This window comes from Liolophura sinensis, chromosome 9 (assembly GCF_032854445.1).
Source record: "Liolophura sinensis isolate JHLJ2023 chromosome 9, CUHK_Ljap_v2, whole genome shotgun sequence".
In the NCBI taxonomy this organism is placed as follows: Eukaryota; Metazoa; Mollusca; class Polyplacophora; order Chitonida; family Chitonidae; genus Liolophura; species Liolophura sinensis.
Genome location: NC_088303.1, coordinates 774,137 through 800,304, shown reverse-complemented (window position 1 = coordinate 800,304; position 26,168 = coordinate 774,137). Strand labels below are relative to the sequence as shown.

The 26,168-nt window shown below is 39.4% G+C and overlaps 1 protein-coding gene across 1 annotated transcript in view; it reads right to left on the bottom strand.

Moving 5' to 3' along the window:
* Positions 1-773: 773 nt before the first annotated feature.
* Positions 774-26,168, bottom strand: part of LOC135474718 (kinesin-like protein KIF28) — a 61,046-nt gene continuing 35,651 nt past the window's right edge. The window contains exons 20-25 of the mRNA XM_064754282.1: positions 20,749-20,836; positions 17,953-18,246; positions 16,748-17,017; positions 15,391-15,549; positions 14,870-14,998; positions 774-3,513 (exon numbers count right to left, since the gene is read on the bottom strand). Coding sequence (XP_064610352.1) covers positions 3,415-3,513; positions 14,870-14,998; positions 15,391-15,549; positions 16,748-17,017; positions 17,953-18,246; positions 20,749-20,836 — 1,039 coding nt within the window. The 3' untranslated portion in view covers positions 774-3,414. The remainder of the gene's footprint in view (positions 3,514-14,869; positions 14,999-15,390; positions 15,550-16,747; positions 17,018-17,952; positions 18,247-20,748; positions 20,837-26,168) is intronic.

The following is a 26,168-nucleotide window of genomic DNA, read 5'->3' as shown; positions in this document are numbered from 1 at the left end:
TTTGAAAGTTAGTTGCGTTGGAATCTACTTACACAGACTGAGGGATGTTAGAACTGGCCTTTACGGCTGAACAGGTCGACAGAAAACAGGGTATGTAATTTTCTTTAAATAAAAACGAGAACAATGCCAAACCTTCACATCTACAAAGGAGTACCAAAAAGCCCCCAAAGTTGCAGTACGAATGGAGTTTTTCTTAATTTGTTTAAGTTCTGGGGCCAGTTCCACAAAGCTATTTCTGACTTGAACCAAAATATAAAACCTCTTCAAATGCTTAGTTTTTGGGACCGGAAATTGAAATTTTGAATGGTTTATCTGACGACAACATTGATGAGACTGTCAAACTTTTAATTACTAGGTAATAAAAATGAGCTCTAAAATCGTATTTGAAATTCTTAAGTCTGAAACGGTTTTGTGGAATCGACCAATGACATATCAAGGCGCAATTGGATGCGGTCAAGCCCTAAATTAATCGTTGATAAAACTAGTATTTCCGTTTCTATAAACTGCGATATCACTTGCCTTTCACTTATTTGAAGGTGGAAATTTGAGCATATGTGAAGTTATATGACAGTTGGATGTATAATTTGTATCAATTTGTCCCCAACAGTCATAATCAAGGTACAAAATTGTAAAGAAGCAGAAGACCTTTCATTTGTTTCAATTTCAAAATTTATTTCCTTTTTAAATTCTCTGATTTCAACAGTAATTAGAAACAGCAGAAAAGTATGCAGCCTGACATTTGCATTAATTAAGGCACGTATATACGTGTACAATTCAGAAAAAAATGAGCATAAAATAGACAATAAAAAAAGATGTAAGAAAAACAAAGGACAAAACCACAGTGGAATGTTGATTCTGCCTCTAAGAAAACAATGTTCAAATGAGAAAATAAAAATATAACTGAAACAAAAATGTCAAGATCTAATACAAAATAAAGAAAATAAAAAGTAACAAAATTATTGCAGATCTGTCCACGTTGGATTTTGACTCTTGGCTAATGAACTATATCGTCTAAAACCAACTGTCAACCTAGACGGCATTCTACCATGTACAAATCCCCTATTACAGACAAAGGGATAATCCATTATATGGGTTCTGTATCGCCAGGGGGAGAAACAGCCTGACCATTTACTGGATGCCAATCCAGATTCATCTCTCCACCAAAATTTAATGCATTGGTGCTTGCCCAAAAGCTAAGATGTGAACAAAACTTCATAGAAATTCCTCCCGGACATTTGCTAACACACAAAAAAATGCTTGCTAAAACATAAACCTCTTGTCAAAGGTTAAAAAGAATAGCTGAAAATAATCAAATCGACCCAATATGTCATAGGAATATATGAAAATTATGGAAAGATTAATATAGAGGTGTAGTCAACAAAGCAAAATATATTTCGTATGCATTAAAAAAAAATGGGAAATTTATCCTCTTTATCTAGTTGTGTGTATAATTTCAATCAGGAAATGTTTTTAAGTACATATTTAAGTCTTAAATTAGTGTAAGTTTTGTTTGTAAACTTTATTTCAAAACAGTGTGATATCATATCAAAATGGAGTACTGAAAGTGTAAAAAAAATTCTCTAATCACAGTTTAGCTTCTCCAGTGAATAAAGTGGAATGTAATTTCCAGCTTAGACAAAGAATTTGCCCTGAATTTGTTTACACATTGGGTCTACGGGCATATACGAAAATAAATATGTCCTGATGAGGCACCTTGTTTTGGATATGGTTATAGGATTAGTGTACAGATAATTTTCTGGAGATTCATTTTCACTGAAATAGAAAATGGCTGGTAAACATATCCATCTGACAATTTCGGTTTTCTCCCTAAGCTCCAGATCCTCCATAACCATTTCACTTAAGAATGATCTTTGTACCATTTTTTGAAAGAGAATGAGTGTTTATAAAGTCATTTCTTGTAAGAACATCAAACTGGAGACAAAATATGGACTTGTGGCGACAGATAAAATACATGAAAACGCTAATTTTGAAATATTCCCGTGAACACGTCAGAAATTATTGATACATGTAAAGAGAATGGATAGACGAACAGAAATAAAAACAATATCACCTTTAGCAAAAGTGGAGGGAGATTAAAATATATATTGTGAATAAAGGATTATAGTATATACCTGTTTGGATGTAACATTAACTTTTCAAATAAATACACAGCATATACAGTATATGGTTATTGTAAGACACAAAGGCTGACATAGTCCACACAGTGGTGCGGTTCACAACACTAAACCTGAAAAAACGGTATCACAGATAAACTCTTTTAGAAGATAGAATAGCGGACATAATAATCTTTAATGGCCAGTTTTCCTTATAATGCAGCAGTTTTGAGAATGGTACATGTAGGAACCATAAACCAAAGGGGAATTGGCGAGTACCATTCCATAGAAATACCATTACTGTAACAATCACTACAAGACAATGTATTTGACACATTTGATATGTTCATTCTAACATCAAAACATGAATACCATGATTCAGCAATTTGTGTCCGTCCTAATTTGAAAACAATATCTGACATATTCGTCTGCCATTACACCTGTGTCCTTCTGGTGCATGCCATCATGCTCTACATCTTTGTACACTACAGATCAAATGTGTACTGTACCACAGCATACTGTACCACAGCACACTGTACCCCAGCATACTGTGCCACAGCACACTGTACCCCAGCACACCGTACCACAGCATACATTTAGAGAGCAGCAGTAATCCATGACATATTATGATTTTTCAAGTTATAAATTGTTTCACGAAACACAACGTAATTCTCTACATCAGCAGTCATTGACATTTATGTCATTATGTACAATAAACCAAGAAAACACAATTCTCTACCAGCAGATGGAATGAATCCACATCTGAAGAATAATGTTTTTCATGCAAAAATCTCATTTGTTATCGTTATACTTATACAATATTCATATTTTTTTCTGTGTTAACTATTTATGACCATAAGAAATAGAAATATTTTCTCCTAAGGGTTTTGATCAGGGTGCCATATGTCATATCCTACAATTGGTTCAACCAATATCAAACATGCTCCCTGAACATGTCCGTGTACAGGCCTATATAGTGTATCTGGTGCAGGCAATGGAGACAAGATCACGCATGCTCCCTAAACATGTCTGTGTACAGGCCTATAAGATGTATCTGGTGCATGCAATGGAGACAAGATCAAACATGCTCCCTAAACATGTCCGTGTACAGGCCTATATGATGTATCTATTGCATGCAATGGAGACAAAATCAAACATGCTGCCTAAACATGTCTGTGTACAGGCCTATACGGCATGGGGCAGGGAATGGAGACAAGATCAAACAGCAGCGTCAACGTTTTTCTTCTGATAATTTCTACAGTAGTTTTGTGAGATTATGATACGAGTATCTACCACAAAATTATTGGACAATGCATGTGGAACTTCCTTTAGCCTCCCCTGCATCCACCTGGCCGTTGGCTTTACCGCCATGCTTTCTTTTTGTTGGCTTGTAGACCAGCTGAAAAAAAAACCAAAACAAGGCAAAAAAATAAATGGAACTTTAAGGTGAACTACCCTTCACAAACATTTGATGTTTTCAAGTAGTAACTTTTCAAAGAAAAATGAAATCTAGCTGCTAAAAAAATAAATGTAATCCAAATATTCTCTACTATTCACATGAAAATCGAATGTGGTTTTATCTAAAAATATTATCAGCATTTTTGGATTAAATGCAAAAGCATTCCTATTTTAACAAATAATACAAAACATAATTTCAGTGAGAATTTTTTTAAAAATCCTGTGCTGAATGTCCAAAATGTTGAACATAAAACTACTCCATTTGCATGAGTTACAATCAAGACATGAAAAAACTAAGTTTGATTTTTCTCATAAAACAAGCAGCAAAAGTATAATTTATAAGCACTATTGCATTTCAAGAATGACAGAAATTAAGCCGACAGAGGTATTTTTTTCTTTAAATCAGGTGCTTATTTTCATGTGAAACATTTTAAGGCAATACTAGAGTAATATAGGCTTTAATAATCCAAGATAGGCTAATTATTGAATTACATGTATCATACCGCAAATTATTCAGTGTAAAAGGGATTCCAGTCAATCACTTACTTTCTGGAATTTCTCACCAGCCACAAACTGTAGTAGAGAAGGGGGATTTAAGCAGGTAAATGCTGTGTTACATGCCATTTACTGCGAACTACCCTGCTATACACACTGCAGTACAGAAGGGGATTTTAAGCAGGTGAAAATTGCTGCGGTGTTACATGCCATTTACTGTAATTCATCAACTTTGTGTAACAGGGTGAATAGCTGGTCAAAAATTCCATGAAATTATAGGTGATTTATGGATGTTCAATATGATATGAGTGCTGATACCATTCTCCTTGAGAAAGCTGCATCATCTGATTATAAGTCTACTCTACTAATCATACTACAGTGTACTGTCCACATGCCACAACAGCGCATGCTGAATACAAAATGCATGCACTTAAGCCAAACCATATTAGATATATATATAAATAGCTTACACATGGCAGAAGCACTGAGATATATATAGTGATTACACAACAGCAAAAACATAATGTTTTTCAAAAAATTCAAATTCAACAACTCCACAGTAAACACAATATTATATGTACATCACCGCACGGCACAAAGTTAGTAAAGCTGATAAAGCTTACATGTACTAGAATTATTAGCTTTAGGTGCAAACTACCTTGATTACAGCAGCTCTGATGTACCTGGTAACTACAGCTGGGTGCAAATGTATCCGTCATGACATTAACCCCTTAATACAAACACATACACAATATGGTACTAGAAACATCTCATTACTGACACATTTATAACTGAACTTTGTGTCCTGGATAGCACCATGGATAGCCAGCCAAGAAATAACCCCAACACGCCACTTGTATTGGAGTGACAGTCTTTTATAGTGACATGGATGTGTGGTGGCTGGAAAACATGCTGACTTTAAGACAGGGTGGGAGATAATGCAAATCAAGGGTACATATCCCACAATAAAACTGTGTATTCCAGTCACTTATATGGATGAAAAGAAAAAAAGAAATCTACACTTCAATATTATTCACTAACGATTTTCACCCAGTGATATATTTATGAACATCTGTGAGCACCTCACCCAGACCTTGTTACAATGGGAGTTTTAAATTCAAGCTGCTGTCGTATTTCACAAATTAGTAATCTCATTTATGAAAAGTGCAGTAAATCTACAGTTAAAACCTCTCACAGCTTCCTTTTTGAACTATGACATGTGGAAATGTCTTCTGATGAGTTTGTGTAGCTGATATGGAACTACAGGTATATCACTGTTAGATGCTATACACCACCGGTTGTGAACAGATAAGGTGTGTGCAGCTAGGCCTGTGTGGGTCAAGGTGTGAGCAGTTAAGCCTGTGTGGGTCTATTTGTGTGCAGCTAGGCCTATGTGGGTCAATTTGGGCGCAGCAAGGCCTGTGTGGCTCTATTTGGGTGCAGCAAAGGTCTGTTGGTGGGGGGAGGGATTTGTGTGCAAACAAATACACCTTGGCAGACCTGTTTTTTTATGACATGCTCATTTATTTGCTGGATGTACTGGAACATTTTCTACTTTTGGATCTGACACATGTAGATGCACGGGTACTAAATCATCAGTACTCTCTTGACACAATCAACCTACAATGGATACTAAATCATCAGTACTCTCTTGACACAATCAGCCTACAATGGATACTAAATCACCAGTACTCTCTTGACACAATCAACCTACAATGGATACTAAATCACCAGTACTCTCTTGACACAATCAACCTACAATGGATACTAAATCACCGGTACTCTCTTGACACAATCAACCTACAATGGATACTAAATCACCGGTACTCTCTTGACACAATCAACCTACAATGGGTACTAAATCATCAGTACTCTCTTGACACAATCAACCTACAATGGATACTAAATCATCGGTACTCTTTTGACACAATCAACCTACAATGAATACTAAATCACCGGTACTCTCTTGACACAATCAAACTACAATGGATACCAAATCACCGGTACTCTCTTGACACAATCAACCTACAATGGATACTAAATCACCAGTACTCTCTTGACACAATTAACCTACAATGGATACTAAATCACCGGTACTCTCTTTGACACAATTAACCTACAATGGATACTAAATCACCGGTACTCTCTTGACACAATCAACCTACAATGGATACTAAATCATCAGTACTCTCTTGACACAATCAACCTACAATGGATACTAAATCACCGGTACTCTCTTGACACAATCAACCTACAATGGATACTAAATCACCGGTACTCTCTTTGACACAATTAACCTACAATGGATACTAAATCACCAGTACTCTCTTGACACAATCAACCTACAATGGATACTAAATCACCAGTACTCTCTTGACACAATCAACCTACAATGGATACTAAATCACCGGTACTCTCTTGACACAATCAACCTACAATGGATACTAAATCACCAGTACTCTTTTGACACAATCAATCTACAATGGATACTAAATCACCAGTACTCTCTTTGACACAATCAACCTACAATGGATACTAAATCACCAGTACTCTCAGATACACAGATACAATCAACCTTTATCAAATTTGATGCCACTGCTCAAATCTGCAAGGCACTGTGTAACTTGATGTGAAGTATTAAGTCACACACAGGTATGAATGGGTGATTGAACACCTTTGGTTACATGGACACGATACAAACCAAGCGCATGTATCCCACATTTCATTCAGTATTTTGCAAGTGACACATTCTGCTAGATTCTGATTGACTGATTCCTTCTATAGTGCCACTTAAGAGATTTTTGTAACTTTTGATCAGAAAAAGTTAAGTTGAAATCAAAAGTATCATTTTATAGCCTATATGTCATTCTGAAATTGTATTTTTCACATAGCAAACTTTAGGTAAAATACAGTGTTCGAAAATCTTTCACATGTGCAAAGGTTGACGGATTATGGGGTTCATGTGCGGTGTGAACTTTTCTGACTGGTACAAATCCGCACATACCAGCACATCTGACTGGTACAAATCCGCACATACCAGCACATCTGACTGGTACAAATCTGCACATACCAGCACATCTGACTGGTACAAATCCGCACATACCAGCACATCTGACTGGTACAAATCTGCACATACCAGCACATCTGACTGGTACAAATCCGCACATACCAGCACATCTGACTGGTACAAATCCGCACATATCAGCACATCTGACTGGTACAAATCCGCACATACCAGCACATCTGACAGGTACAAATCCGCACATACAAGCACATCTGACTGGTACAAATCCGCACATACCAGCACATCTGACTGGTACAAATCCGCACATACCAGCACATCTGACGGGTACAAATCCGCACATACCAGCACATCTGACTGGTACAAATCCGCACATACCAGCACATCTGACTGGTGCAAATCCGCACATACCAGCACTTCTGACTGGTACAAATCCGCACATACCAGCACATCTGACTGGTACAAATCCGCACATACCAGCACATCTGACTGGTACAAATCTGCACATACCAGCACATCTGACTGGTGCAAATCCGCACATACCAGCACATCTGACTGGTACAAGTCCGCACATACCAGCACATCTGACAGGTACAAATGTGCACATACCAGCACATCTGACTGGTACAAATGTGCACATACCAGCACTTCTGACTGGTACAAATCCGCACATACCAGCACATCTGACTGGTACAAATGTGCACATACCAGCACTTCTGACAGGTACAAATCTGCACATACCAGCACATCTGACTGGTACAAATGTGCACATACCAGCACTTCTGACAGGTACAAATCTGCACATACCAGCACATCTGACTGGTACAAATGTGCACATACCAGCACATCCATCAGTCCTCAATAAATCCAAAGTTCATTGCTCTGAATGAAGAAAACATGAACCATACATTCTGCAGCACATATAAAGCCATCAGGTATTTTCTTAATAAGAAACTGATCTACCCCTAGAATACAGAAATGCAAAGTACAAAATATTCACAGTACATGTGACAATCTACACAAGATGCACGATGCACACAACAATGACAACAAGCTGATCTAGCCTAATATATTTATATTTATGTGCTTCTATTGATACAGTGTACAGCTGATACAGCTGAAATCTGCTTCACATAAACCACATGCAATCTGACTAGAGCCACATCTAGTACATGTACGCACAGTCTCAACATCCCCTTACGGACGTGTCAGCAACTGGGAAGGGTCTCAAGGAACACCTGTACCAGTACACATGAACTCTCTGACAGTCTCATGATAAACCTGTGATGACTATTGGCCCTCTACAAAGGGAAGCAAATCTTACAGGTACACCTCATAAAACAACAGCGTCCTCTACCTACTTGAAATAACAGCAGCAGCGATTTTCATTCACATGCAAGCAATCATGAATATACACCGCAATCATAGCTTACAGCGTTATACAGGTATGTAGAGGACACTGCTGTTTTAGGAGCTGTAAGATTTTCTTTCCTTTGGAGAGGACACGAGAACCTCATACAGTGGCACAATCATGCTTCAGAATTTTAGGAAGAAAATTTAGCACTTTACTTGTTTGTGTATTGAATTGCCTATTCTCATTGGTAATAAGGCAGAACTTCTCCATTCAGGGAGAGTTAGGTGTTCAGACTGGGCGTCTCTTCACATCTAGTTACACAACAAGTCTGTTACAGTGTTGATAGTGATCTGCCATTTAGCCACATAGAACTAACTACTTTTTGATTGGAACCTAGGCTACAGGTATAGAAAGTAACATGTAATACTGACACATCCAAAAGCAAGCAAATTCTAGCCTACAGAAACTTTCCAAAAAAACACTGCTGATTACTAACACAAAGCGCTCTTTGTATTATCATAGCAGCCCGCAAGTTTTCGAGTCTTTCATTGGACTGTCCTCATCCAAGTCAGATTTCTGGTATCCGGCGTTGAAAAACTGAGCCGTGCTTGTGTACGGAGGTGGAGAATATGCTATTATTGTGCCTTGGTTGGGGCTTTTCTTCTTTCTCTTACGATTGAGGGTTCTGTTATTTATATTTTCCTCAGGACTAACATATTTATCCAGCTCAACAGACCCCAAGGAATCCTCGTCTTCTTCAACTGTTGTAGGAGGGAGTTTGATTTGTAGCTGCTCTCCCAAGAGAAATATAACACTCATCAAAACTTGTTCCCAAACTGAATTACATCTCCAGAAAATAAGATTTATGAATAAAAAAACCCATCAAACTCTATATACCTACAACTTTTCGATTTGTTGTAAAATTACACTTGCTGCAAAGTTTTTTTTATGAGAGTCATTATATACTTAGCATGGAAATCTTTTATAAATTTATATCTTTGACCCGTAATTCTCAGTGATGACCCTATAACTTACAAGTAGAAACGGAACATAAAACTAGTAATGTGATAATCCTTAAAATTATGAGAATGAAAACCTTGTTATTATGTGTAAATATTATGAGCTTTCAACCTAAATAAAACTCAGCATATTTGACTCACTGCATGATTGTCTGAATGGAGCTCAGCTGACGCTCAACACATGTAACATAATGTAAACTGGCACATGAGACCATGAGCGATGTCATTTTGTGGGGAAAACTATAGTGTGAAAACATGACAAAGTGTGAGACACATTGCAGCATACGTGAATTTACATTGCGTACTTAAGCCGTGAGACAAAACAGTGAAAGATGATCTGCTTTTCAAGGGGACATAACCACTGCATCATCAGGAGGGAACAACTCTCTATCTACTCCAAATTCTACATTCATATCAGCCATGAATGCATAGATGTCACTAAACAATATGTGCTTTTTCAACTATTAATCAAATCATCCAGAAGATGTAAATAGGGGACCGTTGTGATGGGCCAGGGAAGTACTATAATACTTCAAAATAAAACTAAAATGCAGTTATGTGCTTCATTTATGTATGATAAATAAAAAGCAGGAAAAAAAATTGAATTATAAACATAAATCTTGATTAAAAGATTAACAAATTGTTGTCCAATTGAAATAAAACAAAGAATTTAAAAAAAAAAAACTGAAAGACAACACACTGACTAAAACAAGGAAAAAAATAACTCAGTATTCAAATGGCTATAAATTATAACCAACTAATAAATGAACATGGCACTGAAACTCAAACAGTCAACCAAAGGTATTATAACGATTAGTCCATTTATGGGTTGTCACAGTAGGTGAGGATGCCAGGGCAGGGGTCACAGAAAGACACTTTGATCTTACATTTCTGTGAGAAAATCGCCGATTGGGTTTGTAGAAATCAGTGAGAGGGAAGTCACAGAATTTGGAGACTCGATCATAACCAATGATTCCGTCATTACGCCGAGCTTCATCTGCTAGACTCATTTCTTCTTCGCCAAAAACATACAAACTAATGATATCGGCATCATCTTGCTGAAAAGGCAGGAGTACATAGAGAAATATGGAGTTGATGAAGGGGGACTACCAGATCACAAATATGAACATGCGCAGGTATACAGATCAACAGATTCAGCCTGAGTATACCGCCTGTTGTGGCAGGACCTTTTGATATGATAGCACTTCTGAAGTACATAATAACAAGACCACCTTTACCATTTGCAACCTAAAAACCCAAATGGAGTTGTGGGCCTTTGATCCCAAAATGGCAACTGAAGAAGAGGACAAAATGCGGGCTTGTCAAAAGCAAACTGTTAGTAAAGGACATGCAGACATGTTAGTAGAAGCTTGAAAAGATGAGAGACACTGTACAGGGTCAATACGGCAAAGGAGGATGAAAAATGTTTGGAAATACATCTACAGCGCCCACCAGGCTAAGTATCTCTGTATAGTCAGCCTCCAGTCTGTCAAGGTTGCATCAGTGGCATGGTAGTGAGCTGAATGTAGAAGGTTGAGGGTGTGTCAGTGGCTTGGCAGTGGGCTGAATGTAGAAGGTTGAGGGTGTGTCAGTGGCTTGGCAGTGGGCTGAATGTAGGAGGTTGAGGGTGTGTCAGTGGTTTGGCAGTGGGCTGAATGTAGAAGGTTGAGGGTGTGTCAGTGGCTTGGCAGTGGGCTGAATGTAGAAGGTTGAGGGTGTGTCAGTGGCTTGGCAGTGGGCTGAATGTAGAAGGTTGAGGGTGTGTCAGTGGGTTGGCAGTGGGCTGAATGTAGAAGGTTGAGGGTGTGTCAGCGGCTTGGCAGTGGGCTGAATGTAGAAGGTTGAGGGTGTGTCAATGGCTTGGCAGTGGGCTGAATGTAGAAGGTTGAGGGTGAGTCAGTGGCTTGGCAGTGGGCTGAATGTAGAAGGTTGAGGGTGTGTCAGTGGCTTGGCAGTGGGCTGAATGTAGGAGGTTGAGGGTGTGTCAGTGGCTTGGCAGTGGGCTGAATGTAGAAGGTTGAGGGTGTGTCAGTGGCTTGGCAGTGGGCTAAATGTAGAAGGTTGAGGGTGTGTCAGTGGCTTGACAGTGGGCTGAATGTAGAAGGTTGAGGGTGTGTCAATGGCTTGGCAGTGGGCTGAATGTAGAAGGTTGAGGGTGAGTCAGTGGCTTGGCAGTGGGCTGAATGTAGAACATCAAGGTTGACTATCACCAGCATTCAAAGTTGGTAATCTCCCTGAAATGTCCACTTTTATGTACGCTGATATGTTAACAAACAGACTGATCCAAAATATGGCTATAAGATTTTCAATTGCTCTTTGATAATCACAGTGATCAAGATGATACTGATGATATTTGTGCATCTGATGATATATGTATATCTGATGATATATGTGCATCTGATGATATATGTATATCTGATGATATATGTGCATCTGATGATATATATATATATATTTGATGATGTATATATATATATATCTGATGATATATGTGCATCTGATGATATATGTATATCTGATGATATATGTGCATCTGATGATATCAACTCATAATTATGAAATGAACAACATGAATGAGAGATAATTAGAGATGAGATATGAGAGGCAGAGAGAGAATAAGAGAGGACAAATTGTATTAGAGGATATTTCATACCACTGCAATGATGTCCTCAATATATGAAATAGCACAATCGAGTTATACTTTAGGGCACACAGCTGAGGTATATACATGTACATTGCAGGCCATGAAATTTGGTGCGAATGAAACGAATGTCTGTGTGTCAGTTACATGAGTGTAATTGTGCAGATGGATAAATTGTTTACGCTGATCTGTCCCCTAGAATGTTCCAAAAAATGCAGTGCTTGAACTGCGTAGCGCTCAGGGGTATATCAAAACTACCCACACAAAGTTGCCGGCTATCCTCATGGTATGATATCACCACAGTTAGCACAAATAGAAGTTGTGTCAATTGTTAAACTACCTGTTCCCAGGTTGTCTTAATACTTGTCCTGTCCATTGGCAAAAAACAAGCACTAATATGACTGTGAATAAAAGCTGTCATTTAGTGTTGTGATGCTGCAAAGTGTTATTCTGAACTTGAACTCCATGTTATGCACTAAATGCAGTCACTAGCTTTCTGCTCTGACTAAATTTCACTCAGGTCTGTGCTCTATTTATTAATCAGGTCAGTGCATCTTCGTAGACATCTGTTATTTGCGCATCAAGTCCAGTCTACAAACCACCTATTAACTGAGTGGCGGCGTATAGGTAACTCTTGAGAAGGTTTTGGCGTGAAAACAAAATATTAAAACTTTTGCCTAAGAAATTACTATTCGACTCTGAGCCACATTTTCCAGTTGTGCACATTGTCCACCACATTGTCTCCTTTGTTATGTATTGTTATGTATACAGTATGAGCTAGCTGGCAATGTCAGTCATGTATTGTGCTCTAGGTGAACTAGCTGTGGGCAGAGAAAGGTGTCATTCAATTGAACTGAATTTAAACTTTCACTAGTCAACAACTTTCCATGAGTCTGTCATTGTTGACATTCCCTTGTGTCAATGGTTACATCATTTCACTCTGTGGACAATACCACTTTATCAGAAAGGGATGGTGAGAGCTCCATATGCCAGTTGGATATTGCACACACTACAAGTAGTTAACTACATGTGTAGAAGCAATTATTAATTATGAAAAGAAAATAAAAATACAGAATTTATCACATACTGGTATGACCCTGAAAGCCATGTGATGTTCAGTGTGTAGGACAAGTATGTTTTGTAGAGGCTTCCTGATCCTCCCTAATGTATGCCCATCACCCCCCATGTGGCCAATGTGCTATCTGAGGATAGCACGTAGGATGGTAGACTGTACTGCAATACAACCAAAATCTACAGCGTACAGAATTAACAGGCTTTACAGACGATGCAGTAAATAAAACAGAAAAGTCTTCTAGGAGGTATTGTAGCCACATGTTCACGTAACCAAATTATCAAATAATGAGTCTGTTTTTGCATCGTGGCGAAACCGATCACATGGTCATTCAAGGTTTAAAACTCGTAGCTGATGTTTTGTTTTTCGTTGTGTCAACCACCCCAATTTCATGGCCTGCATTGCATATAGAGGAGATGGGAAAGGATATGAGGAAAGGGTATACAGACATACTATAAAACATACCACCAGGCTGCAAGACATACTGGTGTGTGTATATATATATATATATATATATATATATATATATATATATATATATATATATATATATATACACACACACATATATATATATATATATATATGACGTACAAGACCCCACCAGACAAAAAAAAAACACAGCCAAAGTTCCATGGCTGTGTGGAGACTAGCTCTTACATCGTTGTTTGATGTTCGCATGTCACGAACAAATTTTTGCCCCCTTAATATCTGCAACATAACAACATAGTGGCTGGTACAAGTAATAAAACCATATTTATTATATCACACAGCATGTAGTACTTCTCCTTAAGGAGTCTAACAAACAACAAGGATTAGGCCTTACCGGCTGTGATGTCCACAGTCCAATGAACTTTCCAAATCAACTGTTGTCACTTGTATGACAGTGCAAATACAATTTTTCAAATGGACCTGGACTAGGTGTAATTATTTCATATTCCTTAATATTACTGGGCCATAATTCATCAGTAATTTACACTAGTAAACACCATAAATTATGTTTGGATAATCAGATTCTTCAAAACATACCAATCTGCAGTACCTGCCATTTTACTGCCTTCTGTTCATATGTGAAACACGTCTTAAAATATGCACAAAAATAAGTATATTAATGTCCCAGTGTTGTACACTTCATTCCCTTAACATTTCATTGATTTACCGCAAGTATCCCCTTCTACGATTTTCAACAAACTAAATACACTTCCAATTGCATCTTAGTCAATACCTGGAACTGTGCAAGAATTATTCGTTTAAACACTTTTTTTAATAGAAACCAAAATGAACCATCATGTTGAGCCTTGCACCCATCCTCCAAACTACAACACATGTCTTTTAAAAAATTAAACTGACTCTGCCGGGAGAAATTCTCCATATCGCTATTGCCTTTTGAATATTTTAGGTTAGTTAAAAATTTTTCAAATCCAAATGCGGTGTACTGTACAAAGCTGAGATTTGAATTTTTTTGAGATAATGAATAATTGACTCAACATTCCAAATTGAAATATATTTGAAGAGGACGTTGAGAATGGTTGAATCTGCAGCAGATCTGGGGATGAACGATTCTGTTTGGAGAATGAGAATAAATGAAACCTTGCAGAAGGATATCTGAACATCATGCACGGCACCCAAGACAGAATTCTGTACAACAGAAACCAGAAAACAAACTCCTGAGTCAGAGAGTAAAGGTGACTTACTGAATTTAACATCTGAACTCGTGTCCTCAGCTTGGTACCACTGCTGTTAGCTGCTGCCGAAACAGCTCGCCAAAATGCATCAAAATCACGCTCTGATTCTGGCTTCTTGGACCAGTCCTCACAGATTAGCTGGAAAACACAACTCTATCCATCAATTTTGATGGTACATTAAAAACCTAGTTCCTACATGTCTGGCCTATATGTATACAGCTAGCCTACGCTGACATCATGCAATTAGCTTATTATTTATTTGTTTGATTGGTATTTCACCCCGTACTCAAAAACATGGGAGGAAACAGAGCAGAACCCGGAGGAAATCCATGCCCATCCACACATTGCTTACATCAGGTCATTAGGAGATCATAACACCACCAATTTCCATGTCCCATACACAAAGTATATTTAAATGGCATTGTGCCACCAATACATGTAGGAACTAATGTAGACCAATTCTGAGTCCCAAATAACGGGTTTGGGCATCACTAGTCAAGCTACTGTGAATTCTTGTGATTGGCCCGTACCTGCATTCTACGCTCTTTCTGCGCCAGGCGCTCATACTTGCGCTGTAACAGCATGAGCTCTGATTTAAGGTGGGACTGTTCTGTGGGTGCGTCAGAGCTGAAGGACGTTCTTCTGTTCATCAGGGAAGGTTCCTGCATGTGTTCCATTTGACGCAATTCCTGGAAATGCAAAACATGAGGAATCAACATCAGAATGAAGCCTTACTGTAATTATCACCATTACAGGTCAGGTACACCATTACAGGTCAGGTACACCTTAACAGGTCAGGTACACCATTACAGATCAGGTACACCATTACAGGCCAGGTACACCATTACCGGTCCGGTACACCATTACAAGTCAGGTCAGGTACACCATTACAGATCAGGTACACCATAACAGGCCAGGTACACAATTGAAGGTCAGGTACACCATTACAGGTCAGGTACACCATTACAAGTCAGGTACACCTTAACAGGTCAGGTACACCATTACAGATCAGGTATACCATTACAGGCCGGGTACACCATTACAGGTCAGGTACAACATTACAGGTCAGGTACACCATTACAGGTCAGGTACATCATAATAGGACAAGTACAACATTACAGGTCAGGTACACCATTACAGGTCAGGTACATCATAATAGGACAGGTACAACATTACAGGTCAGGTACACCATTACAAGACAAGTACACCATTTACAGGACAGGTACACCATTACAGGACAGGTACACCATAATAGGACAGGCACACCATAGGCCAGGCACACCATAAAATGACAGGCACACGATAACAGGATAGGTACACCACAATAGGACAGGTGCACCATAATAGGATAGGCGCACCATAATAGGACAGGTGCACCATAATAGGACAGGCACACCATAATAGGCCAGGCACACCATAATAGGACAGCAAAGATATATGAATTTGCTGTATTCCAAACATCCTCATGGAAACCCATGACCTTTAATTATTTCAAAATCTACATTACATAGAAATTAGAGAGACAGGTATGAGGAATTTCTCAGTGCATTATAAAGATTTCTGGAAGAAACCATCAAGGACAAATGACATACTTACACTTCGTGAAGGAAAACAAGGCTTAGACCGATACAAAATCAGGATAAACTGAAGAGAGCAATTCACAAGGAATTAAACTTACCAAATTACAGAAGACAATGAATTTTCAATCTATAGAATTTTCAATCTATACCTTAAATAAAGGCAACACACTGTGCATGGAAAATCTAATATAATGGTGCAGATGAATCCAAGGAATTGTCACTCAAGCCTTGCCTTAATTATGCATTTATTTTCCTGGCCAACTTCTGTCGGCCAAATCCCAAGAGAGATATAACCACTATACAATACCTTGGTTGTGAGTTTTAAGAGTTTAGGATTGGGTGAAGCGTCTTCCTGAACCCCATACAGCAGTAATGTTATACAACCCGTGTCAAAGAAGTCCAGGTGATCCTGGCTGATGCTTGGGTAAGAGAACACTTTGGAGTGGTTAAATTCTGGAGACAGAGTTCCTTTGATCACTTTGGTTTCTGTGAACTTATCGTCCTTGTAGACACGGTATTTCACATGAAGTCCTTTGGAAAAGCGGGACTTGATCACATCGGCGCTTCTCAACGTCACCTGTAAATTGGTTAAAAACAATTAATTAACAGCGTAAAATGACCTAAAATATCACATAACTAAGTTGGACATTTTGTCCATTTAAATTCTATGAGTTCTGACGATCTTTAAGCAGGAAGATGTTTTAAGACTTTCCTTGGAAGGTATAATGATATCCTACTGGATATTTCAACACCAGATATTTTATGACCAAAAATATACAGAAATTATAATAATAATAATAGCAACAGTGATGATATACCTCTAACTGAATAGTAATACATTTTCAAATAGTGCATGTATATACATATTCATTTAAGAAAGAAGTTGATTGTTCTGATGTGGAGAATAGGAATACTCCAAATCAGTTTCAACTTTCATCCTCCTCAGGGATACTCCAACTGTATAGTTTCAACTTTCATCCCTCCTCAGGGATACTCCCAACTGCAGTTTCAGGGCTTTCGTCCTCATCAGGGATACTCCAACTGCAGTTTCAAACATTCGTCCTCATCAGGGATACTCCAACTGCAGTTTCCAAACATTCGTCCTCATCAGGGATACTCCAACTGCAGTTTCAAACATTCGTCCTCATCAGGGATACTCCAACTGCAGTTTCAAACTTTCGTCCTCATCAGGGATACTCCAACTGCAGTTTCAAACATTCGTCCTCATCAGGGATACTCCAACTGCAGTTTCAAACTTTCGTCCTCCTCAGGGATACTCCAACTGCAGTTTCAGACTTTCGTCCTCATCAGGGATACTCCAACTGCAGTTTCAAACTTTCGTCCTCATCAGGGATACTCCAACTGCAGTTTCAAACATTCGTCCTCATCAGTATCCTTGATCAAAATGAAGGTTTGAAACTGCAGTTGGAATACAACGATGTAGAAATCTGAGAAGGTGTCCTTTTTTTCTCACATTTATATATATGTATATATATATATATAGACACTGACCTTGAAATGATAAGGTTTTCCCAAAAGTTCCTCTGGGTTATCCACAAAGTAATCCTCATCCAGGGGTTTCCCATTCTGTGTGCATGGGGCCACATTTACATACAGGGTACCCTCCTCTTGGCCCTTGTAATCTGTGACGGCCAGTTTGTCATCAAAATCCAGGGCGTAGGACAAAGACTGTAAGAAGACATTGGCTGTACCAATGAGAACATCCTCTGGAGGTTCCCAGAAGGGATCCTGCTCCCTGGGGATCTTCAGCACATCTTCACCATCCAGGTATTTCTGGTACATTTCCTGTTGGTCAAATAAAGTAGTCCACTTTCATAACATTATCAATGTGTAAACTCAGAACAAGGTGCTTTATGTCACTTCACAGGGGGTTCCACACAAACTCAGAACAAGGGGTTTTATGTCATTTCACTGGGGTTCCACACAAACTCAGAACAAGGGGTTTTATGTCATTTCACTGGGGTTTCACACAAACTCAGAACAAGGAGTTTTATGTCACTTCACTGGGAGTTCCACATAAACTCAGAACAAGGAGTTTCACTTCACTGGGGTTCCACGTAAACTCAGAACAAGGTGTTTTATGTCACTTCACGGGGGGGGTGGGGGGGGGGGGGGTGGGGGGGGGGGGGGGGGGCGTCCAACACAAACTCAGAACAAGGAGTTTTATGTCATTTCACTGCAGTTCAACATAAACTCAGAACAAGGAGTTTTATGTCACTTCACTGGGAGCTCCACATAAACTCAGAACGAGGTGTTTTATGTCACTTCACTCGGGGGTCCCAACACAAACTCAGAACAAGGAGTTTTATGTCACTTCACTGGGAGCTCCACATAAACTCAGGACAAGAAGTTTTATGTCACTTCACAGGGGGTTCCACACAAACTCAGAATGAGGTGTTTTATGTCACTTCACTCGGGGGTCCAACACAAACTTAGAACAAGGAGTTTTATGTCATTTCATTGCAGTTCCACATAAACTCAGAACAAGGAGTTTTATGTCACTTCGCTGGGAGTTCCACATAAACTCAGAACAAGGAGTTTCACTTCACTGGGGTTCCACACAAACTCAGAACCAGAAGTTTTGTCACTTCACGGGGGGTTCCACATAAACTAAGAACAAGGTGTTTTATGTAATTTCACTTGGGGTTCCACATAAACTAAGAACAAGGAGTTTCACTTCACTGGGGTTTCACATAAACTCAGAACAAGGGGTTTTATGTCACTTCACTGGGGGTTCCACACAAACTCAGAACAAGGAGTTTTATGTCACTTCAACGGGGGTTCCACACAAACTAAAAAAAGGAGTTAGGTGAATATATCAGATAGGTATAGATGTCATCAGAGGGGTAATGCATGTTCGCTGTAAAGTCTACCGGTCAACTACCTTCCATTTTTTGTGGAAGGCCTGTTGGTCGAGTGGTCTAGACGGTTGACATGTATTGCTGGCGGTTAGGTGCCTGACTCTGAGGTCGTTGGTTCGAAACCTGCAGTGGTCTCAGCCAAAATTTCAGCACTAGAATCTGTGCTATATCCAGAAAGTGTAATCCCTAATAACGATAATACTGTCAGAACAAGGAGTTTTATGTTACTTCACTGGGCTTCCACATAAACTCAGAACAAGAAGTTTTATGTCACTTCACTGGGGGTTCCACACAAACTCAGAACAAGGAGTTTCACTTCACTGGGGTTCCACATAAACTAAGAACAAAGAGTTTTATGCCATTTTATTAGGGGTTCCACATAAACTCAGAACAAGGAGTTCTATGTCACTTCACGGGGGGGGTTCACACAAACTCAGAACAAGAAGTTTTATGTCACTTCACGGGGGGGTTTCACATAAACTCAGAACAAGGAGTTTTATGTCACTTCACTGGGGGTTCAACATAAACTCAGAACAAGGAGTTTTATGTCACTTCACGGGGGGGTTCCACATAAACTCAGAACGAGGAGATTTATGTTACTTCACTGGGGGTTCCACATAAACTCAGAATGAGGTATTTTATGTCAGTTCACTGGGCGTTCCACTCAAACTAAGAACGAGGTGTTTTATGTTACTTCACTGGGGGTTCCACATAAACTCAGAACGAGGTGTTTTATGTCATTTCACTGGGGGTTCCACATAAACTAAGTTACTTCACTGGGGGTTCCACATAAACTCAGAACAAGGTGTTTTATGTCACTTCACTGGGCGTTCCACATAAACTCAGAATGAGGTGTTTTATGTCATTTTACTGGGGGTTCCACATAAACTGAGAACAAGGAGTTTTATGTTACTTCACCGGGGGGGGTTTCACATAAACTCAAAACAAGGAGCTTTATGTCACTTCACTGGGGGTTCACACAAACTCAGAACAAGGAGTTTTATGCCACTTCACTGGGGGTTCGACATAAACTAAGAACAAGGAGTTTTATGTCACCTGACTGGGATCCACATAAACTCAGAATGAGGTGTTTTATGTCACTTCACTGAGGTTCCAAATACACTAAGAACAAGAAGTTTTATGTTACTTCACCGGGGGTTCCACATAAACTACGAGAAAGGAGTTTCACTTCACTGGGGGTTCCACATAAACTCAGAACAATGAGTTTTATGTCATTTTACTGATGTCAAATATTCCTTTCACAGTTAATATAACATAATGACTTCACTCTTGTGACAGTACAACATTACAGTAAAGATTGATACACTGTAACATTAAAGATCAAAGATAACAATGGCTTGTGTTCCTGCTTCACATTAACGCCACCTGGTGAGATTTATATACCATCTCCCATGGTGTATCTCACCTGTATGAGATAACGCCTGTTCATGAACTTCCCTCGCTCCCACAGCCAGGTGTTGGCATTCAACAGGTTCTTCATCTTCACCATCACTCTGCAGAAACGATTCGCAAGCAAAAATTACAGAATCAGTCAAAATGATTTGTATCATCAAACAGTTATAGTATAAAGAAATGCTCAATCACAGATAGAGTTATGGTGTCAGACTTCACAATGCTCACGTTCAATCACAGATGGAGTTATAATGCCAGACTTCACAATGCCCACATTCAATCACAGATAGAGTTATAATGCCAGACTTCACAATCTCCACGTTCAATCACAGATAGAGTTATTATGTCACAGTTCACAATCCCCATGTTCAATCACAGATAGAGTTATTATGTCAGAGTTCACAATCCTCACGTTCAATCACAGATAGAGTTATGATGTCAGACTTCACAATGCCCACGTTCAATCACAGATGGAGTTATAATGCCAGACTTCACAATCCCCACATTCAATCACAGATAGAGTTATAATGCCAGACTTCACAATCCCCACGTTCAATCACAGATAGAGTTATTATGTCACAGTTCACAATCCCCATGTTCAATCACAGATAGAGTTATTATGTCAGACTTCACAATCCTCACGTTCAATCACAGATAGAGTTATGATGTCAGACTTCACAATGCCCACGTTCAATCACAGACAGAGTTATTATGTCAGAGTTCACAATCCCCACATTCAATCACAGATAGAGTTATGATGACAGATTTCACAATCAGCACATTCAATCACAGATAGAGTTATTATGTCACAGTTCACAATCCCCATGTTCAATCACAGATAGAGTTATTATGTCAGGCTTCACAATCCTCACGTTCAATCACAGATAGAGTTATGATGTCAGACTTCACAATGCCCACGTTCAATCACAGATAGAGTTATTATGTCACAGTTCACAATCCCCACATTCAATCACAGATAGAGTTATGATGACAGACTTCACAATCCCCACGTTCAATCACAGATAGAGTTATGATGAGACTTCACAATCCCCATGTTCCATCACAGATAGAGTTATTATGTCAGAGTTCACAATGCCCACGTTCAATCACAGATAGAGTTATGATGACAGACTTCACAATGCCCACGTTCAAACACAGATAGAGTTATGATGACAGACTTCACAATGCCCACCTTCAATCACAGATAGAGTTATGATGACAGACTTCGCAATGCCCATGTTCAATCACAGGTAGAGTTATGATGTCATACTTCGCAATCCCCATGTTCCATTACAGATAGAGTTATGATGACAGATTTCACAATGCCCACGTTCAATCACAGATAGGGTTATTATGTCAGAGTTCACAATGCCCACGTTCAATCACAGATAGAGTTATGATGCCAGACTTCACAATGCCCATGTTCCATCACAGACAGAGTTATGATGTCAGAGTTCACAATGCCCACGTTCAATCACAGATAGAGTTATTATGTCAGAGTTCACAATGCCTACGTTCAATCACAGATAGACTTATGATGTCAGACTTCACAATGCCCATGTCCAATCACAGATAGAGTTATGATGCCAGACTTCACAATCCCCACATTCAACCACAGATAGAGTTATGATGACAGACTTCACAATGCCCACATTCAATCACAGATAGAGTTATGATGCCAGACTTCGCAATCTCCACATTCAATCACAGACAGAGTTATTATGTCAGACTTCACAATGCCCACATTCAATCACAGATAGAGTTATGATGTCAGACTTCACAATGCCCACGTTCAATCACAGATAGACTTATGATGACAGACTTCACAATGCCCACGTTCAATCACAGATAGTTATGATGACAGACTTCACAATGCCCACGTTCAATCACAGATAGAGTTATGATGACAGAGTTTCACAATTACCTTGTTTAATCATTTACAAATATACAAAACAAAACAATGTGAAGGTGCCTATGCTTTCACTACAACACTGTTCAATCCCAAAGAGGGAACTATATTTATTTTTTTAATTTGCTATTTTATTAATTTGGTCGGAGACTTCTCGGGGATGGACAGAGCCCAAGGGAAAACCCACCAAATAACATAAAACATGAAAACGGATGCCATAATCATGGCAACACAATGGCAGTTAAATGCATAGTTTTTGTCACCAACAACTAAACATTTTGATTTTTCTGAAACCCACTGGCCTAAATTTCAGTACACACAGGACTCATTGTATAAAATAAATCAGTTAGACCTCACAAAAATATTTACTTCAATCAACATCTAGAATCACTCTCTGTGACCACATACACAGTTGTAACATAGAGCTAGTCAAGCTTCAGCACACATGCTCTCGAGATCTACAGTTTGCCAGGATTACTCTCTGTAACCACATACACAGTTGTAACATAGAGTTAGTCAAGCTTCAGCACAAGCTCTCTAGATCTATAGATTGCCAGCATCACTCTCTGTAACCACATAAACATAGTTGTAACATAGAGATGGTCAAGCTTCGGCAAACAGGCTTTGTTGATCTACAGATTGCCAGGATCCCTCTCTGTATGTAACCACACACACAGTTGTAACATAGAGCTAGTTAAGCTTCAGCATACAAGCTCTCTAAATCTATAGATTGCCAGGATCACTCCCTGTGACCACACACACAGTTGTAACATCGACCTAGTCAAGCTTCAGCACAAGCTCTCTAGATCTACAGATTGCCAGCATCACTCTCTGTAACCACATACACAGTTGTAACATAGAGCTAGTCAAGCTTCAGCATACAAGCTCTCTAGATCTATAGATTGCCAGGATCACTCCCTGTGACCACATACACAGTTGTAACATCGAGGTAGTCAAGCTTCAACACAAGCTCTCTAGATCTACAGATTGCCAGGATCCCTCTCTGTAACCACACACACAGTTGTAACATAGAGCTAGTCAAGCTTCAGCACAAGCTCTCTAGATCTACAGATTGCCAGCATCACTCTCTGTAACCACACACACAGTTGTAACATAGAGCTAGTCAAGCTTCAGCACAAGCTCTCTAGATCTATAGATTGCCAGGATCACTCTCTGTAACCACATACACAGTTGTAACATAGAGCTAGTCAAGCTTCAGCACAAGCTCTCTAGATCTATAGATTGCCAGCATCACTCTCTGTAACCACATACACAGTTGTAACATGGAGCTAGTTAAGCCTCAGCATACAAGCTCTCTAGATCTATCGATTGCCAGGATCAATCTCTGTAACCACACACACAGATGTAACATAGAGCTAGTCAAACTTCAAGACACAAGCTCTTTAGATCTATAGATTGCCAGGATCACTCCCTGTGACCACACACACAGTTGCAACATAGAGCTATTCAAGCTTCAGCACAAGCTCTCTAGATCTATAGATTGACAGCATCACTCTCTATAACCAGACACACAGTTGTAACAGAGCTAATCAATCTTCAGTATACAAGCTCTCTAGATCTACAGATTGCCAGGATCACTCTCTGTAACCACACACACAGTTGTAACATAGAGCTAGTCAAGCTTCAGCACAAGCTCTCTAGATCTATAGATTGCCAGGATCACTCTCTGTAACCACATACACATAGTTGTATCATAGAGCTAGTCAAGCTTCAGCACAAGCTCTCTAGATCTATAGATTGCCAGCATCACTCTCTGTAACCACATACACAGTTGTAACATGGAGCTAGTTAAGCCTCAGCATACAAGCTCTCTAGATCTATCGATTGCCAGGATCAATCTCTGTAACCACACACACAGATGTAACACAGAGCTAGTCAAACTTCAAGACACAAGCTCTCTAGATCTATAGATTGCCAGGATCACTCCCTGTGACCACACACACAGTTGTAACATAGAGCTAGTCAAGCTTCAGCACAAGCTCTCTAGATCTATAGATTGACAGCATCACTCTCTATAACCAGACACACAGTTGTAACTTAGAGCTAGTCAACCTTCAGTATACAAGCTCTCTAGATCTACAGATTGCCAGGATCACTCTCTGTAACCACACACACAGTTGTAACATAGAGCTAGTCAAGCTTCAGGATACAAGCTCTTTAGATCTATAGACTGCCAGGATCACTCTCTGTGACCAGACACACAGTTGTAACATAGAGCTAGTCAAGCTTCAGCACAAGCTTTCTTGATCTACAGATTGCCAGGATCACTCTCTGTAACCACACACACAGTTGTAACATGGAGCTAGTCAAGCTTCAGCACAAGCTCTCTAGATCTATAGATTGCCAGGATCACTCTCTGTAACCACATGCACAGTTGTAACATAGATGTAGTCAAGCTTCAGCACAAGCTCTCTAGATCTATAGACTGCCAGGACTACTCTCTGTAACCACATACACAGTTGTAACACAGAGGTAGTCAAGCTTCAGCACACAAGCTTTCTTGATCTACAGACTGCCAGGACTACTCTCTGTAACCACATACACAGTTGTAACATAGAGGTAGTCAAGCTTCAGCACGCAAACTTTCTTGATCTACAGATTGCCAGGATCCCTCTCTGTAAGCACATACACAGTTGTAACATAGAGCTAGTCAAGCTTCAGCACACAAGCTTTCTTGATCTACTGACTGCCAGGACTACTCTCTGTAACCACATACACAGTTGTAACATAGAGCTAGTCAAGCTTCAGCACGCAAGCTTTCTAGATCTACAGATTGCCAGGATCACTCTCTGTAACCACAGTTCTAACATAGACCTTGTCAAGCTTCAGCACACAAGCTCTCTAGATCTATAGACTGCCAGCATCACTTTCTGTAACCACATACACAGTTGTAACATCGACCTAGTCAAGCTTCAGCACACAAGCTCTCTAGATCTATAGACTGCCAGGATCACTCTCTGTGACCACATACACAGTTGTAACATGGAGCTAGTTAAGCCTCAGCATACAAGCTCTCTAGATCTATAGATTGCCAGGATCAATCTCTGTAACCACACACACAGATGTAACATAGAGCTAGTCAAGCTTCAGCACAAGCTCTCTAGATCTATAGATTGACAGCATCACTCTCTATAACCAGACACACAGTTGTAACATAGAGCTAGTCAACCTTCAGTATACAAGCTCTCTAGATCTATCGATTGCCAGGATCACTCTCTGTAACCACACACACAGTTGTAACATAGAGCTAGTCAAGCTTCAGGATACAAGCTCTCTAGATCTATAGACTGCCAGGATCACTCTCTGTGACCACACACACAGTTGTAACATAGAGCTAGTCAAGCTTCAGCACAAGCTTTCTTGATCTACAGATTGCCAGGATCACTCTCAGTAACCACATACACAGTTGTAACATAGAGCTAGTCAAGCTTCAGCATACAAGCTCTCTAGATCTATAGATTGCCAGGATCACTCTCTGTAACCACATACACAGTTGTAACATG